The 17,234-nt window shown below is 40.6% G+C and overlaps 1 protein-coding gene across 10 annotated transcripts in view; it reads left to right on the top strand.

The window, feature by feature from the left end:
* apoba (apolipoprotein Ba) overlaps positions 1-17,234 on the top strand; it is a 32,303-nt gene that overhangs the window by 5,854 nt on the left and 9,215 nt on the right. For 2 of the 10 annotated variants that reach the window (XM_086095504.1, XM_086095505.1), the window contains 9 exons: positions 5,419-5,501; positions 6,351-6,556; positions 6,652-6,834; positions 9,356-9,486; positions 9,573-9,783; positions 10,824-10,996; positions 11,070-11,245; positions 12,811-12,932; positions 13,035-13,408. In XM_086095504.1, the coding sequence (XP_085951630.1) occupies positions 5,481-5,501; positions 6,351-6,556; positions 6,652-6,834; positions 9,356-9,486; positions 9,573-9,783; positions 10,824-10,996; positions 11,070-11,245; positions 12,811-12,932; positions 13,035-13,408 (1,597 nt within the window). In that variant the 5' untranslated portion in view covers positions 5,419-5,480. Of the gene's footprint in view, positions 1-3,751; positions 4,132-5,333; positions 5,502-6,350; positions 6,557-6,651; positions 6,835-9,355; positions 9,487-9,572; positions 9,784-10,823; positions 10,997-11,069; positions 11,246-12,810; positions 12,933-13,034; positions 13,409-17,234 lie in introns of those variants that run through there. The other 8 variants (XM_086095510.1, XM_086095511.1, XM_086095506.1 and 5 more) reach the window with 8 other exon arrangements.

Raw genomic sequence — 17,234 nt, 5'->3', positions numbered from 1 at the left:
TGCCTCTTTGCTTAATTAAATCTCTTTTATTATGGGCTGCGTCCCTGCCTTGCCGTTTTGCTTTCCGCACTTGGGTCCACAACCACGCCACACTTGACTTATATGAATTCCTTCCATGCGCGGTGATATAAATGCTATTTTCTTTTAAAATAATAATAATAATAATAATGTGGTTACTCCTCATTAACTCACCATATTGTAAGAAATATTATAAAAACTACTAATCCAACCATCCATTATCTGTACCGCTCATCCTCACTAAGGATCCAACCTTCAAGATTATAAAGCACTCCTACCTTTTCAACTAAAATGTTCTTTTTATCCTCTGTTGTTTTGTGTTTCCATCTCCAAGGACATCAAAGTGACACTTATGACAAAGCAACGAAAGAGTAACTTTTAACTTAAAGTTGTTATAGACGATTCTGAGGCGAATGAGTAGCCCAAGAGCTGTTTGTGGTTTTCTCAATAGTGTGCATGTGCAAAAACACCCCCCTCCTCCCAGCTTTTTACACAGGAACAGTAGCGTCAATAAACAAACTGTTGAGCTGCATTGACGCTGGTGTCATTATACAACTTTACATGTTTAACAAACTTTATAAAGTATAGTTCTAACTCAAAAAATAACTGAAGTTACCTGCCCAGCAGAAAACTTAGCGACCAAAGCATCTGTCTTCAGACCTCTCTGCTGCTTTAGCGCACGCAGTGGCTGAGAAGACTCGCTCAAAATGACCTTTGTTTCACTCTTTCAGTCCTTGTCCTCTCCAATTCAGCAAAAACGGTCTTTCTTTTACAGCTCGGTGGTCCTTTATCCTTCTCTGCGATTGTTGGTTAACTTTGAAAGCACACGCGAGGAGCTAGCTTCAGTAGGAAGAAGCTACGTACGCTGCCGCTGGTCTACGCAAGCTATGTACTCGGGGCACATATGCAAGAAGCGTGATTGACAAGCCAGGAGCCAATCAATAACGAAGAACCTTCGTTACTGATTGGCTAGAATCTAAAATTCCCCGCCACGTCTACAGTTTATGAATAATATATATATATATATATATATATATTTTTATATTTTTTTTTATTTTGTTAACCATAAGTACAAGTTTGTTACAGGTCGACGTGATTTTTAAGTGAATCAGAAAACTTAATTTGTAGTCAAATCCTGTCTAATACCTTTAATACAACCATTTACAAGCATGCTGGGAAATGTGTGGCTTCACCATCACTACAGTAGTAACTGCTAGTCAATGTCAGTGTAAGAGACCGTTCTCAGACTCACAGATGTGTGTATGATTTAATAATAGCATAATCATAATAACAAGACAAGTAAATTTTGTGTAGCAAAAAACATCCATCCATCCATTTACTACCGCTTATCCGGGGTCGGGTGGCAGGGGCAGCAGCTTTAGGTGGGAAACCCAGACTTCCCTCTCCGCGTCCACTTCAACCAGCTCCTCCGGTGGGATCCCAAGGCGTTCCAAGGCCAACTGAGAGACATAGTCTCTCCAGCGTGTCCTGGGTTGTCCCCGGGGCCTCCCGCCGGTGGGACATGCCCGCAACACCTCTCCAGGGAGGCGTCCAGGAGGCATCCGAACCCGAATGATCAAGCTTCTCACCCTATCTCTAAGAGAGAGCCCGGACACCCTGCGGAGGCAACCCATTTCGGCCGCTTTTATCCGGGATCTTGTTCTTTCGATCACGACCCACAGCTTGTGACCAATGGTGAGGGTAGGAACGTAGATCGACCGGTAAAACCATTTTTGGCTTAGCTCCTTCTTCATCACAATGGACCGATACAGAATCTGCATCACTACAGACGCTGCAATGATCCGCCTGTCGATCTCCTGTCCTCCATCCTGTCCTCATTCGTGAATGAACCCTCACTGAGAACGAATCCGACTTACTGCTGGCAATGCGGACCAAACTCTGACACCGGTCATACAGGGACCGAACAGCCCGTATCAGGGGGCTCAGTATGCCGTACTCCCGAAGCACCCCCCACAGGACTCCCTAAGGGACACGGTCGAATGCCTTCTCCAAATCCACAAAACACATGTAGACTGGTTGGGCGAAATCCCATGCACCCTTGAATACCCTGGGTGTAGAGCTGGTCCACTCTTCCATGGCCGGGACAAAAACCACACTGCTCCTCCTGACTTACCGACGGACCCTCCTCTCCAGCACCCCTTAACAGACCTTACCAGGGAGGTTGAGGAGTGTGATCCCTCTATAGTTGGAGCACACCCTCCTGTAACCCCTTCTTAAAAAGGGGGAGCACTACCCAGGTCTGGCAATTCAGAGGCACTGTCATTGATGTCCATGCGATGTTGTAGAGGCCTGTCAACCTTGACAGCCCCACAACATCCAGAGCCTTTAGGAACTCCGGGTGGATCTCATCCATGCCTTTTTACCCAGGAGCTTTCCAACCACCTCAGTGACTTCGACCCCAGAGATAGGAGAGCCCACCTCAGAGTCCCCGGACTCAAAGGAAGGCGTGTCGGTATAATTGAGGAGGTCTTCGAAGTATTCTCCCCACCGATTCACGACGTCTCGAGTCGAGGTCAGCATCACCCCATCTCCACTATACACAGTGTTGATGGTGCACGGCTTTCCTCTCCTCAGATGCCAGATGGTGGACCAGATTTTCTTCGAAGCCGTCCGGAAGTCGTTTTCCATGGCCTCACCGACCTTCTCCCATGTCCGAGTTTTTGCCTCAGCAACCGCCGAAGCTGCATTCCGCTTGGCCAGCCTGTACCTGTCAGCTGCCTCCGGAATCCCACAGGCTAAAAAGTTCCAATAGGACTCCTCGAGCTTGACGGCATCCCTTACAGGTTCAAGGATTGCCGCCACGACAGGCACGACCACCTTACGGCCATAGCTCCGATCGGCCGCCTCAACAATGGAGGTACAGCAAATGGCCCACTCTGACTCAATGTCCCCTGCCTCCATCGGGACAAGAGAAAAGCCGGAAGTGGGCGTTGAAGCTCTTTCTAACGGGATTTTGCCAGACGTTCACAGCAAACCCTCACAGCACGTTTCGGTCTGCCAGGTCTGACCGGCATCTTCCCCACCATCGAAGCCAACACACTAACAGGTGGTGATCAGTTGACAGCTCCGCCCCTCTCTTCACCCGAGTGTTCAAAACATGCGGCCGCAAATCCGATGACACGACTACAAAGTCGATCATCGAACTGCGGCCTAGGGTGTCCTGGTGCCAAGTGCACATGTGGACACCCTTGTGCTTGAACATGGTGTTCGTTATGGTCAGTCCGTGACGAGCACAGAAGTGCAACAACAAAACACCGCTCGGGTTTCGATCGGGGGGGGCCGTTCCTCCCCAATCACGCCCCTCCAGGTCTCACTGTCATTACCCACGTGAGCGTTGAAGTCCCCCGGCAGAACGAGGGAGTGCTCTCCAGCACACCCTCCAAGGACACCAAAAAGGGTGGGTACTCTGAAATGCTGTTCGGTGCATAGGCACAAACAACAATCAGGACCCGTCCCCCCACCCAAAGACCGGGATGAACCCCAACGTACAGGGGCCAAGCCGGTGGGCAATAAGTATGCCCACCCCTGCTCTGCGCCTCTCACCGTGGGCAACTCCAGTGTGGAAGAGAGTCCAGCCCCTCTCGAGAGGATTGGTACCAGAGCCCAAGCCGTGTGTGGAGTAGAGTCTGACTATAACCAGTCGGACTTTCTCTGCCTCAAACACCAGCTCGGGCTCCTTCCCCGCCAGAGAGGTGACATTCCATGTCCTAAAAGCTAGCTTCTGTAGCCAGAGATCGGACCGCCAAAGTTCCCGCCTCAGCTCGCTACGCAACCAACCCCTTTGGCCCCTCCTACAGGTGGTGAGCCCATAAGAAGGGGGACCCACGTTGCCTTTTCGGGCTATGCCTGGCCCGGCCCCATGGGTGAAGGCCCGGGCTACCAGACGCTCGCCTTCGCTCGGTGACCCGCGTCCGGGCAAAGGAAACCAAGATCCCAAATTTGTACTCATCATAAGGGGTCTGTTTGAGCCTTGCTTTGTCTGGTCCCTCACCTAGGACCTGTTTGCCATGGGTGACCCTGCCAGGGCATGAAGCCCCAGACAACATAGCTCCTAGGATCATTGGGACACGCGAACCCCTTCACCACGATAAAGTGATGACTCACGGAGTTACAAAATCATTTTATATACAGACATGCCAAAAGTTTGGACACACTTTCTTATTCAATGCATTTGCTTTATTCTCATGACTGGTTATTTTGTAGATTCCCACTGAAGGCAAAACTATGTATGAACTGATGAGTTATGCACTTGACAAAAATTGTTTATATTATAGATTCTTCAAAATAGCCGTCCTTTGCTCTGGTTACTTTTTTGCATACTCTGGGCATTCTTGCGTCCGGGAACTCCTTAAATACTGTTGGAAAACACTTTCAGATGACTACCTTTAAGCTCATCAAGAGAATGCTAAGAATGTGCAAAAAGTAATCAAAGAAAATGGTGGCTATTTATTTATGTATTTATTTTATTATTTTCACCTTTTTTGTTAACTACTATGTATTCGATAGTTGTCATAGTTGTTGTAATAGTTTTTATGCCTTCAGTGAGAATCTACAATTTGCATAATCATGAAAATAAAGCATAGGATTGAATGAGAAGGTGTGTCCAAACTTTTGGTCTGTACTGTATAAATAATCATCATTATCATCATCATTTTAACTGTGTTTTTTGCTAAATCAAGCAACCATTCATTTCTTATTGCCATAAAGTTCCATCCAACCATTCTCTGTATAGGGTCTTGGGTGTGCTGGAAATCAATCAATCAATTTAATTAAAGTAATTTGTACCACTGGCCCAAAAGTTGTAATTCTTTCTATAATGTCAGCTTTAGTTTTTTCCAAGAACCTACCTCTCTCTACTGTAAATTGCTCGACTTTCGAGAAGTAATGATTACCATGCTCGTGTTTGCATGTTAACCTGTCCAGTGGTGCTACTGTAGTGACTGACGTAAGATTGTCCAATGATTTTCAATCTGTAGTACCTGAAAAGCTGCCCAATCGTGAGATCTAGAGAGTCAGAAAAATGGGAGAAGTGTAGTGGAATATTATACTGTATGTATGCACGTGCTACTTATTAGTCTAATTTGTGACTTGAAAACTTGTGACTTGAAAATTTAAATTCCAGATGATTTTCAAATGTTGTTTATCAATTTAATGATTGCGTACAGAAAGGGCAGTTATCTTATCACCCTTAAAATTAGGCTCCAATTAAGCTTGATGGAAGATCGTAATGATAATCTGATCACTTCATGTCTGGCCTATAATCAGTCTGAAATATATATTTTTCCTTTCAACAGATATTTTTTGAATTGACCCGTAGAACCGATAATGAAGTCTTCATTCATTACATCTTCATGGAGAATTCCTTCTCATTATCCACAGCCCTTGGATTCCCTCTGAAGTTTTCACTGGCTGGTGTGTTTGCCCTTGGTGCCAAAGGAGGCATGATCATCAATTCAAACACAGTAATTCTTATAATCCTATTCCAAATGTAGAAAAAGTTTAAGGGTCATATTCCCTCATTTGTGCATTGGCTAAGTCATTTTTTATTTTTTTTCATTTATGCATATTCTACTGTCTCGACTTCTGACCCACCCACTGCACTTAATTGAATGCAGAAAATACAAAGAGCTTCAAATCAGTTTACGACACCCCCCCCCCCCCCCCTTCTGAGATTTGGACGTTTAATTTGACTAAAATAGACTAAATAAAAACGGGATGAGGTTGACTAACCATGGTAAAAACTAACAAGCGTGATTGAAACTGGAGTAAAACTGAGACTAGATTTAGAAATGGCGGATAAAATTAACACTAGTTGTAGCTAAGCATCATGATAAACAATAAATTCAACAACAACAACAAAAGTCTTCTAGTGGGGTTATAATCCAGCAATAAATATCACAGCTAAAACGCTGTAATCGTGGATCCAAGCGCCTCTTTGATCAACTCAAACTATATTTTGTTCAGTCTCTCTGCAGCTACAGTTGTTAGGTACCCCTGTTTTATATTCTTGTAATCAATTAGCTTGTTATTTGAATAAGCATCTGTCGGGAATGAACTTAATTGCTCTGATTGAGTTTACATGTCAACAATTCTCTTTCAAGACTGCTGTAAAAAAAAGAAAAAAAAAGAAATTAATTTGAATAGTTCTCTTTTATAATTTTCAGGCAGACCAGAATGCGTAGCTGGCGTAAAGAAGCATAAATGATAGATGGAAAAATGTGTGTAGCAAGAAAAGCATGCAACTTCGAATCGATGGCTCTAAATCAATGATTATGAAGCATATTTGTTTTGCTTGACTTTTGTATGTGCAGGTTGACCTGGGATTTATGCCTTCTATTGGGTTAGAAATCGTCACCCAAATGGGTGTTCATGCTCCAGATTATGTGGAGGCGGGGCTTGAGATGCACACGAACATGTACCATGAGCACTCCTTCAATGCAAAAGTTAGCATCAACAGAAACCAAATCAAATTGTCCATCCCTGCACCAAAATCAAACACGCAGCTATTTTCTTTTAGGTTAGTGAAATTTACTTCATGTTTTATGATGTCACATAAATTAGAAAACCTTTCTAATTTTTCTCACCATCTGCCTCTCTTCTTTTTGAAAATAGCAACAAGTTGGTGTCAGTCTCCTCTGGTCAAGTCATGACAATGCCATCCCTTGAGGTGGACCAGACTAACTCAACTGACTGTCAGCCCTTATTCACAGGTCTCAAAATCTGCACTGTTGTTAATTTCGCAAATGCATCCTCCATAGACCAGGCCCCGTATTATCTTCTGACTGGTGAAACCATGTAAGTTACATACCGTAACTTGAAGTTACCTGTACTATTTATTGCTCACCTGTACATACAGCCCTCTGCATCAGACGGTCTGCAGAATATATTACAAATGGACTCTGTATTAGAGGTAAGGTGACGTTAACGTCTAGTCAGCAGGTAAACGCGTAACATGATTGATAGCTTCTAATTTGTCAGTTCACTCGATGTCTACTTCAACGTTCCCATTAATGACATCACAGCAAAATCGCCGTGTTAGATTTAACACTGAGAGTGTTAAATCTAACACTAGAAAAGTGTTGATACGTGTCCACACCTATGAGTGTAAATCTGACACTTTTCAAAGTGTTACTTTATTCACACTTAACCAGTGCTAGTCCACTGTATAGTGTTTAAAAAAAATCTACACTGGTAAACACTGAGTAGTGCTGAAAGTACTCTAAATTAGTGTCTAAACTAGTGTCAGAGTTAAACATTTAATTCTTCCAAACTACTCTTAACTCCGGTGTTTAAACACTTATGAGAGTACTGCACTACTGTAGAGTCAGTGTTAAAAATTTAACTCAAACTACACTTTACTGTGATAAATGGTACTTCGTTTATCTAGTCTTTTCCCTCCTTACAAGGCCCTCATTTTGACTACTGATGACATGGTATCAGGGGTTCAGTATCTTGCTCAAGGATACTTTGACATAGTCACACTGGCCTGGGATTGAACCCACATTCTTAGGTTTAGGAGACAACCACTCTACCACGCCACCGCAACAACCACAACAAATGGATGTATCGCTATTGAAATGTCAACAGTGCGCTGAAAAATTGGAAAGTTTGTCCTTCACCGGAAATGAGGGTGTGGTCAATTTAACACTCAAAGTAGTGCTATACAGGTTACACCCAACATCCACCCCAACACTCAAGGAAATTTACTCTGACAGTGTATTTTTTTTAATACAGTACCTGACGGTGTTAAAATAACATAACATTGATCGAACACTGGAAATTTAACACTGACTGATTTGCTGTGTAGCTGTAATACGGCCACCGTTCAAAGTGATCAAATGATGTATATCTGATTTAATGAGCTATTCACAGTTTTACCATCCGTGTGTACAGGCATGGCTTAATTTTTGAAACACTCAACTCTATACTCTCAACTGCATTTAAAATAACAACCACAACCATAGCAACCTGCTGTACACAGAGACTGAACATAAATAGGGGAGAGTAGAAAGCCTTTATTGGCATAGTAATGTGCAAATACAACAAAATTGGGGTTATTGAATCTTAAAACACAAAAATTTTAATAACTACTATACGACAGAATTAATGTTCTCACTGCAGGGGAGAGCCATGACGGTAGCTGATGGATGGCTTGTTCCGTAGCGAAGCAGCTGAGTGAGCTTCGATTGCCTTCGAATCTTGTATTAGTTTTGATGGTGAAACTGTCTCGTGACTATCAATCTCCTTTTGTCCTGGGCCAATGGGAAACGTGTAAAAACTTAAAGCCGAGTTGAATCGCCGAAGATTGTGGGTGGCACATCGCTTTCCCAAGCAGCTATTTCCTCATCTTTATAAAAGTAAAAACTTTTGATGCCATTTCGAACCACATACATAACAAACATATTACTATTTCCCAAAATCCGAAAGAACATTTCCCACTATTAATAAGTACAGGTGTCTGTCCTTTCTCAATTGGGGTGATCTTGCAAGGTCACTGGAAAAGCCATCAGTTGGGTGATACTGCCCTCTAATGGATTATCCGTGCAATGTATGTGTCAGATCGTATACATCAGGGTTTCAATGGGAAAGAAAACATTATACTCATGAAATAGAGGGCTCAAAATGTCTTGTATTTAATATGATACATTTGGCGTTATATTAATGTGTTGCTGTGAATATGCCCCATTGCCATGAATACAGCTGCCAGACTAGTTTTAAATTGCCCCACAAGAACAAACACAGAAAGGATGGATTGTAAACTCTCACAGCTATATTTTCGCAGAATCTGCACTTTTGTGCAAATGCTGGCAGACTCTCATTTTCCTATAAGCGCAGCGTTTGTTAGATCGGTCTCTGCCGGGCAGGCAGAAAGATGGTCTTGGAGTTGCACCTGGTGGAGTGAACTGAGTTTTTCATTCATATATTCACACAGTCCAATTATAAAATGTAGTCAAATCCATGCACGGTCATTCTACAAGACGAGCAAGATGAAAGTCAATTTATATTACCATCATGGCAAGTCCTTTTTCGAATACCATTTAAGAATGCATTACTTTACTGGTGAGCAATAATCCAGTGTGACAAGTATGTTTTATCCCTGTTATGTTTACTATTTTGAATGAATGGTTGCTATGAAAACAAATAGCAACTTGTTTAAATGCAATTAATTGTATGAATGAATGATATTGCTGTTGGGATTACGTAAGTATAGGTTATAGTTTTTTCCCCCCTAAGCATGAAATTAAAAACAAAAATGGCACAAAAAAATTATTTTATGTTATACCCTAACATAATAGTCTTTTTGATAATCTCGTAGGGCTGCAGTTGTAATTCAACCCACAGAGGATGTTACAGAGTACACTGCCACCATAAAGCGTGAAACCCTAAAAGAAGGAAAAAGGGGTCGCCATGTAATTGATTCTCTGAGGCTAACACTAAAGGCTGAAGGTAGTATTATAATAAAATTTCATGGCAACCCATGACACAATTACGACAAAAACAATGAAGAAGTGTTTCATTTTTTCTTTTGTTAGGTGATGACTCAACAGAAGCCACTGCATCTCTGAAATACAATCGCAATAAGAACATTCTGACTACTGATGTTGTTATTCCCAACTACGATGTGGAACTTGGCATCAAGGTTGCTGGAGTTGATAGTGATGCAAAGCAAAACAACATGTGCGGCATCACCATTGAGGTCACCAACAAGAACATTCCACAGCTGACAGTGATGGGGTGCACAAGGTACATTCTGTAGATTTATGAACAAACATTTTTTAAAGCATGCATGTTAATAAATATTTTTTCCGGGAGGGTGGGGGGTTTAATATTCCAAGAAAAAACTCACAAATTTGCCACTATATAAACTCTAAATTTTTTTAATTATTATTTGAAAACCCGAGTATTGGCACAAACATCCTCGGAGTACGCTACGTGTTTTTCTCGCAAATTTGCCACTTTATAAACTCGCAAATTTGCCACTGTATAAACTCAAAAATTGGTGAGCTTTTTTTTTCTCCACAAATTCGATTTTGTAAAGTTTCTCAGAATATTACCCCACTCTGGGGGAAAAAAATATTTATACATATAGCCCCAATACGCCGTCGGAAATATGAGGTCAAGTACAATCGAGCAAGATTTTTTTGTTTTGTTTTAAGTATTTAGTGCGGCAGGCAATTGCAATTTGGTGAGCAGTAAACAGCAGAGTCTGTAACTGGAAGTAAGAAAACAATGACAACAAATACATTTGGAAATGGAGCAGAACAGATAAAACAAATGGGATGAGACTGGAAAGATAATGAAAATGTTTTGTAGGCTATAAGACACCTCTACATATAATGGACATGAGAGAAATTATTATTCAGTCAAACAATTGAAAAGCATAGACTCCACAATGGGATGTTTTTGTCTTTAAAATAGTAATACTTTGTCAGTCAACTGATAGAAGATAGCTACAGCTTCTTTTGTCTACAACAAAATTTAAATCTTGACCATTTGGTTCAAATGTATCTACGAATGTGCTGGCGCTTCCCACAAATTATCATTGAAATTATGAATAAATAAAGTTATCAAAGGTGTATCTCATTAAGTACCTAATATTTTAAGTTGTGCCTGTTAATATTCTCATTCCTCCAGGTCCTTTCATTCTCAGGGCATTGAATCAGTCGCAACGGAATAGTCCAGTTGAGATCAATTTAATGCTGTGAGAGCATAGTCGGCAATAAAGGATACAAATTATGCAGTCAATTTCATTAATTTTTCAACTTTTATGCACTTTAATGTAGACTTGAACTGATGAAAAATGCAATGCTGCAACTCCAGATGGTCATTCCAGCCTTAAAAACAAATATGTTGTTCACTGCAACCCTGAAGAAGCATGTGGACATCATCATGAACATGGAGACCCTGATCAAGCTCCCTGAGACATCCTACCAACAGTCAGCTTCCCTTATATATGGTAACAAATGACCACATTTCAAAGTATCACATAATGACACTTGGAAATTATTTGTATGTGTGTTTGTATGTAGATAAAGAGACGTTTGAGGTACAGTTGAAATCCGACTTGAATTCAGAGATTCAGAAAATGTTGCCAAATGTAGAAGATCATCGCAAAAATTTGGAAAAACTCATTGAAAATATGCTGGACCGGAAGGTTGCAAAAACAGACATGAAAGTGCGACATATTGTCACCAAAGGAATTGAGGTAACAAATAGCAAGTTGTTGTTTTCTGTTCTTTCATTTTATTTATTTTTCCTGCCGTATTTATGTAAAACCCATACACGCACACATGCATGCACACGCACACACACGGGGTGTAAAAATGTGTGCATTAATTTTGAGTTAACTTAAAGTTCCTTTAACACCACTATTTTTTTAATGCACGATTAATGACCGCCCCTTACTTGGAAAGCCTGTACTAGGGGAATGTCAAAATTTTGCAGTAATACATTTTAATAATAATGCATATAGTCAAGCTGTATTTTCCAATTTTAAGTTACTTCATGTTAAAGATTAGATCTTTAGTATGAAAAGAAAAATGCACTGAGCTGTCACCAATGTCTTACAAATGCAATTATGCCATCCAGTGGCAGAAAAATGACCTCAATTCAAATCAATATCACACTCGTTTTTACGGTACATTACATCTTTTTAATTTTAACTAAATTTGATTAATTATTATGAAATTACTGTATCAATGACTACTATATATATGTATTAGAGCTGTCAAACGATAAATTTTTAAAATCAGATTAATCATTTTTTTTTAATTTTGATCACGATTAATCGGTTAATAAAAAAAAGGCTTTTTTTTAATCAAAACTTTCCCCCGCCAAATTTGAAGAGTACTGGTTATGTGTTCATTCTTTTGACATTTAATGTTATGAAGACATCTTCAATATGTTTTTATCCACTGCACACGCTCATCCTCCTGTTTTTCTAATCAGTTAATTACTTACATAATTTAAAATGGGAAAAAAATACCCCAATATTTTGACATGAACAAATACACTAAATGTGATACGCAAACATTTATTAAATGCTTTAATTTAATGCATGTAATTATTTTTATTGCTCAAACACAACCTGTGCTACCTTAAACGTAGCCATCCTCTGTCACGCTAAAGGATAATATATGGTCAAAATTAATAGTGCAATTAATCTGCGTACATTTATGATTAATGCGATAATAATAATTTTTGATTAATTAATCAGTTAATGCTTTAACTTTGACAGCACTAAATTAAATTTAATGATTTAATGATCTAATATATATATATATATATATATATATATATATTAGAGCTGTCAAATCATATTTTTTTTTAAATCAGATCAATCACATCTTAGAATTTTGATTAATCATAATGATTAATCACTTAATTAAAAAGGCTTTTTATCCAAAAAAATGCTTGCCAAATTTGAAGAGCACCTGTTATGCGTTAATTCTTTTGATATTTAATGTTATGTCAATTACTTGCATAATTCCAAATAAATGACAATATTTGGGCTAGAACAAATATTCTGAATGTCATACGCAAACATTTATTAAATGCATGTAGTTATTTATGTTTATTGTTCAAACACAACCTACGCTACGTTAAAAGTAAACATCTGCTGTCAAATTAAAAGATAATCTGCGGTCAATATTAATAGTGTGATTAATCTGTGTTAATACATGATTAATGCAATATTTTTTTTGTGGCTAAGTAATGACTTAATGCTTTAACTTTAACAAAGAAATTAATACCTAACCTTTTTCCATGCAGGCAGCGAATATTTGGCTGGGCAAGTTGACAGTAAGCATTCCGATTCTTAAACTCATGCAAAATAAGAGGAGACTCTCAGAACTGATTGTCCCATCTCTACCTGAGAGAATGTTCCTGCAGTTGTAAGTAACTCTTGGTCATTTGATCTTGGTCTTACTAAATCTTTAAAATATATTTTCATGTGAAAAGTGACATGATAGCTAATATGACATTTACTTTAACAGTGACAACTTGTTCCGATACAAATTCAACAAGGACTACATGGCATTCTCGCTTCCTCTTCCACTGGGGGGCAAAAAGTCTGAGGAACTGCATTTTCCCAGTTCCCTGTCAGTTCCTGCTTTAGATTTGTCAGCAATAGGTTTACATGTCCCATCCAAAATCTATAGACTACCGTCATTCATTGTACCACCCCCTTTAGATTTCACTGTGCCCCTTCTTGGTGTCGCTGAAGCATCTATCAAGATCAACAGCAACTTCTATAGTTTGGAAGGCTCAATTTCTGGTGGCAACCACACTATTGATAGCCCCAGATACATTGTGCAATACAAGGCCATAACCAACTCACCTTTCAACCTACTTATATACAATCTTGAAGGTAAGCCATTTAAAAATCGATTTGTTGCAGAATAACTACTTTGGATAATGAGCTACAGTATTTATCCAAAAGCACAACTTAGTAGAGTGTCATGCCTCAGAGTGTGTATCATGACTGACGGCCAGGGCTACACTACTGTCATGATACACACTCTGACAATGTAGACCAATCTATACATGTGGATACATTTTTGGTACCCTTCTCTTAATTAAAGAAAACCCTGCAGTGGTCACAGAAATAACTTGAATCTGTCATGAGGGAACGTGAGTGGATGAGGGATGGTGGACCCAAATGCAGGGAAACAGGAATCAAGTGCAATGCGTGGTACTTTTATTAACCATAGGGAGAAAGGTGATCAGACAACCATGACTGGATGTGACGTGACTGGACTGGTCGCCATTTGTGGACAGGACTGGACTGGTCACCATGACTGGACAGGACGTGAGTAGACTGGTCACCATGACTGGAAAGAGCGTGACGTGACAGGACCTGATTTGCCTTGACTTGACTTGCCGTGGAATGGCTATGATTTGGCTGGGGCTATGGCTTCTTGGCTGTGACAAGGACGACTTGGCTGTGACGAGGACGAATTGGCTGTGGCGAGGACTTCCACGAACTTCCACACATAACATAGAAAAAGCACCCACACCGACTGGACAAACACAACAGACTTATGCTGCATTCGCGGAGGGTCGGAAGTCGGACTTTTCCGAGTTCAATCCAGGAAGTGTGTACGGGAAAGCCCCCTTGAACTCGGAAATTCCACCTGCGAAGTTGGAAAAAAAGTACCCCGACTTCACGGACGAACTAAATGTGACGTCACTTTGGCGTCTCCCTGCATGAAATTACTGAAACTACTGAACTGTATGGAATGCTAATGAAATAAGATAAAAACAATAAATGTAGCAAGTTTGCTGGTGGTCAAAATGAGTTTTGAGGACCAAAATAAAAAACTATTTATCATTATCCGCCATTATGGTTGTTTACTTTCGCCTTGAATGCTTTCAGGTCGGAACTCAGAAAAAACAACTCAAATAAATCTGCCGTCCGACCATCCTCGAATGCAGCATAAATACACCAACACGAATGAGACACACCTGGGGAAGGGAAAACACACTCAGGTGGACGTGGTTAGACATAACAAGACAAGGGAAGAGACCAGGAACACATGACAAAAACACCAACTACAGACAAAAACAAGAACACCCATAACAAACAAAAACTCAACTCCCACAGAACTGAAACATGACAGAATCGGACAAAAACAATCATTTTTAAAATGAATGAAAATTAACCAATAAAAGTCAAACATTGCTTTTGAAATGTGGTTCAGCAGAATCATTTTAAAAATCAAACTCATGAAAGAGGCTTGACAAAAATGACCCATAACTTAATATTGCACGACCTTTCACTGCAATCAAATGAATTTTCAAACTTTCAATGAGACTTCTCAGCAGGTCTTCATGAGCGAACTGCAGTTGTCCCAAGTTTGAAGGGTGATTTCTCCAGATGACATGTTGCAGTTCCTTCCACAGATATTCAATAGGATTTAGATCAAGGCTCCGAAAAAAATCCCTCCAGAATGGTCCAACGTTTTGCTCGTAGCGGGTCTTTTTCAGTCAGCATTGAGTATACCTACTTCTTTTAAGTTAGTATTGAGTATACCCACTTCTAAACCCTCCCTGATGCACACTGTTCAACCATGGCCTACCCCCCCCTAAGCCTCTAATTGGCTGGTACCACCTGCCTACACTGATTAGATTGGCTAATCCTTGGCATGAGGACTGATGAGGCAGAGTAGGGCGGGTCATGTCGAGAAAAGCAATCCTTCAAATGCTCCCCCAAGCCACAAAGGCGACCCAGAAATTTAGCTCAGGTGAACTGATTTGCTCTCGTACACAGGATACTTGATGAATTATTACTAAATTATGTACCGGTGCTTACCTTAACTTTGATGACACATGATAATGGCAATAATAGTTATGGATAATATTTAATTTAATTGATATCAAACCCCTGGGGTTCGGTGAGTCAGTCTCAGGGCTTCTGCCACGTCAAGATACGCACAGGACTCAAATGATCCCTGATAATACGGCCGTATGCCGTCATTGGCTACAAGTGATCACGCTGCATTGCTTGGCCTGTGCAGCCGGCAATTTGGTGCGCTCACTAGTCGACTTGTGGCTGTTGTGATGGTACATTTATTATTGGAATCCCGTCATACTAACTATGTCGAGCATAAAAAGAAAGTAGTTGGACGAATGTCCAAGATGAATTCACATGTATGACTATGACGGAACGTATGGTCTTCCACAGGGTTTAATTCTACTGTTTTAATTGTATCTGCTGCCCCTAGGTTCCAACTTAAGGAAATAGTAGTAGTTGGTTTTAAATTGCTCTATAAATGTAGAGTTGAGTGATGGGAACTGCATGATTTGCAGTGCCAAGTTGAGCAGTTCTAGTCCAGCACAACTAGCTGTTTAAAACTAAAGGATAACTTCCTTAAGCTGTATGAAGATGGGGAGCTTTAAGAATATTGTATTAACCAGTATGGGTACTCTGATGACTTCCTCCCACATTCCACAAAAAAACATGTAGATGAGGTGAATTGAAGACTCTAAATTGCAGATAGGTGTGAATGTGAAAGCAGTCCAGGGCGTACACCTCCTCTCGCTCAAAGTCATCTATGATACAACAGGCTACATCACACTTAGGCTACGTTCAGACTGCAGGTCTCAATGCTCAATTCCGATTTTTGGGTGAAATCAGATTTTTTTGAATAAGCGTTCACATTACCTATTAATTGCGACCTCAGTCTGTCTGCTGTGTGGACGTAATGCGTCCCCAAAGTGACCTGCATGCGCAGAAGAAGATACGTCACTCACAACGCTGTGTTTGCGGAAGTAAATAGGTATGGTCCAGCATGTCAGGGCCTCAAACTTTTATAAGTCCCTCGCCAGGGCTCATATTTTTCCCATCTCATATCTACAGAGTGATGCGGGAGGAGGTAGAAATAATATTTTGTGAAAATGAAGTGAGCCTGTTTGAGCTCCTCATCACACGGAGACCTCTTTTTTTTTCTCCCCTCGCGTAATTAATGAGCCGTCTTCGTGGCTAAATTACTAATGTCACCACCACAAATGTCATCTTTATACTTCATGTTTCAAGTAGGATTAAATTAAAGTCAAATATAGTCACAACTGTTATTCAAAACAACTTTGCCAATTCACGTACGTGAGTGACGTCTGCCGAGCCGTGCGGATCTCGCGGATGCGTCAAGCATAAATCAAGCTTATTGGACTGTTGATGATGTTGAGGTTGCATATATGCGACCTGGCCGTTCAGACTGCGGTCACATTGCAAAAATTCGGATACGTATCTGATCTAGGACCACATATGAAAGTGACCCAGGTCTCATATGAAAAAATTGGAATTGAGCCGTTCAGACTGACATAAAAAAGACAGATACAGGTCGCATTTGGGCCCAAAAATCCGATCTGGATCGCATTTGCTTGCAGTGTGAACGTAGCCATACTGCATTAAGGACTTTGACACTTTTTTTTTTTTTTTACACACAACTGTCACCTCTGGACTAAAGCGTAAATGCAGCCTCCATGATGCTCTTTCATAAGCCGCGCAGGCCTGTACGAGCGCGAGCAAACAGAAACTCCTCTGGCAAGAGGCCACTATTTACAGATGAGTAAAGATGACTTCAACTGATAGAATTATATAAATATAATGATAAGACAATGACAGAAAGAACTAGGGGTGCACCGAAATGAAAATCTTTGGCCGAAACCGAAAACCGAAAATGAAAAATGCTTGG

The sequence above is a fragment of the Leptonotus elevatus genome, chromosome 14 (assembly GCF_054856555.1).
Source record: "Leptonotus elevatus isolate MCC_2025b chromosome 14, RoL_Lele_1.0, whole genome shotgun sequence".
Classification (NCBI taxonomy): Eukaryota; Metazoa; Chordata; class Actinopteri; order Syngnathiformes; family Syngnathidae; genus Leptonotus; species Leptonotus elevatus.
The sequence above is the reverse complement of the archived record's forward strand: the minus strand, read 5'-3'. Positions and strand labels throughout refer to the sequence as shown.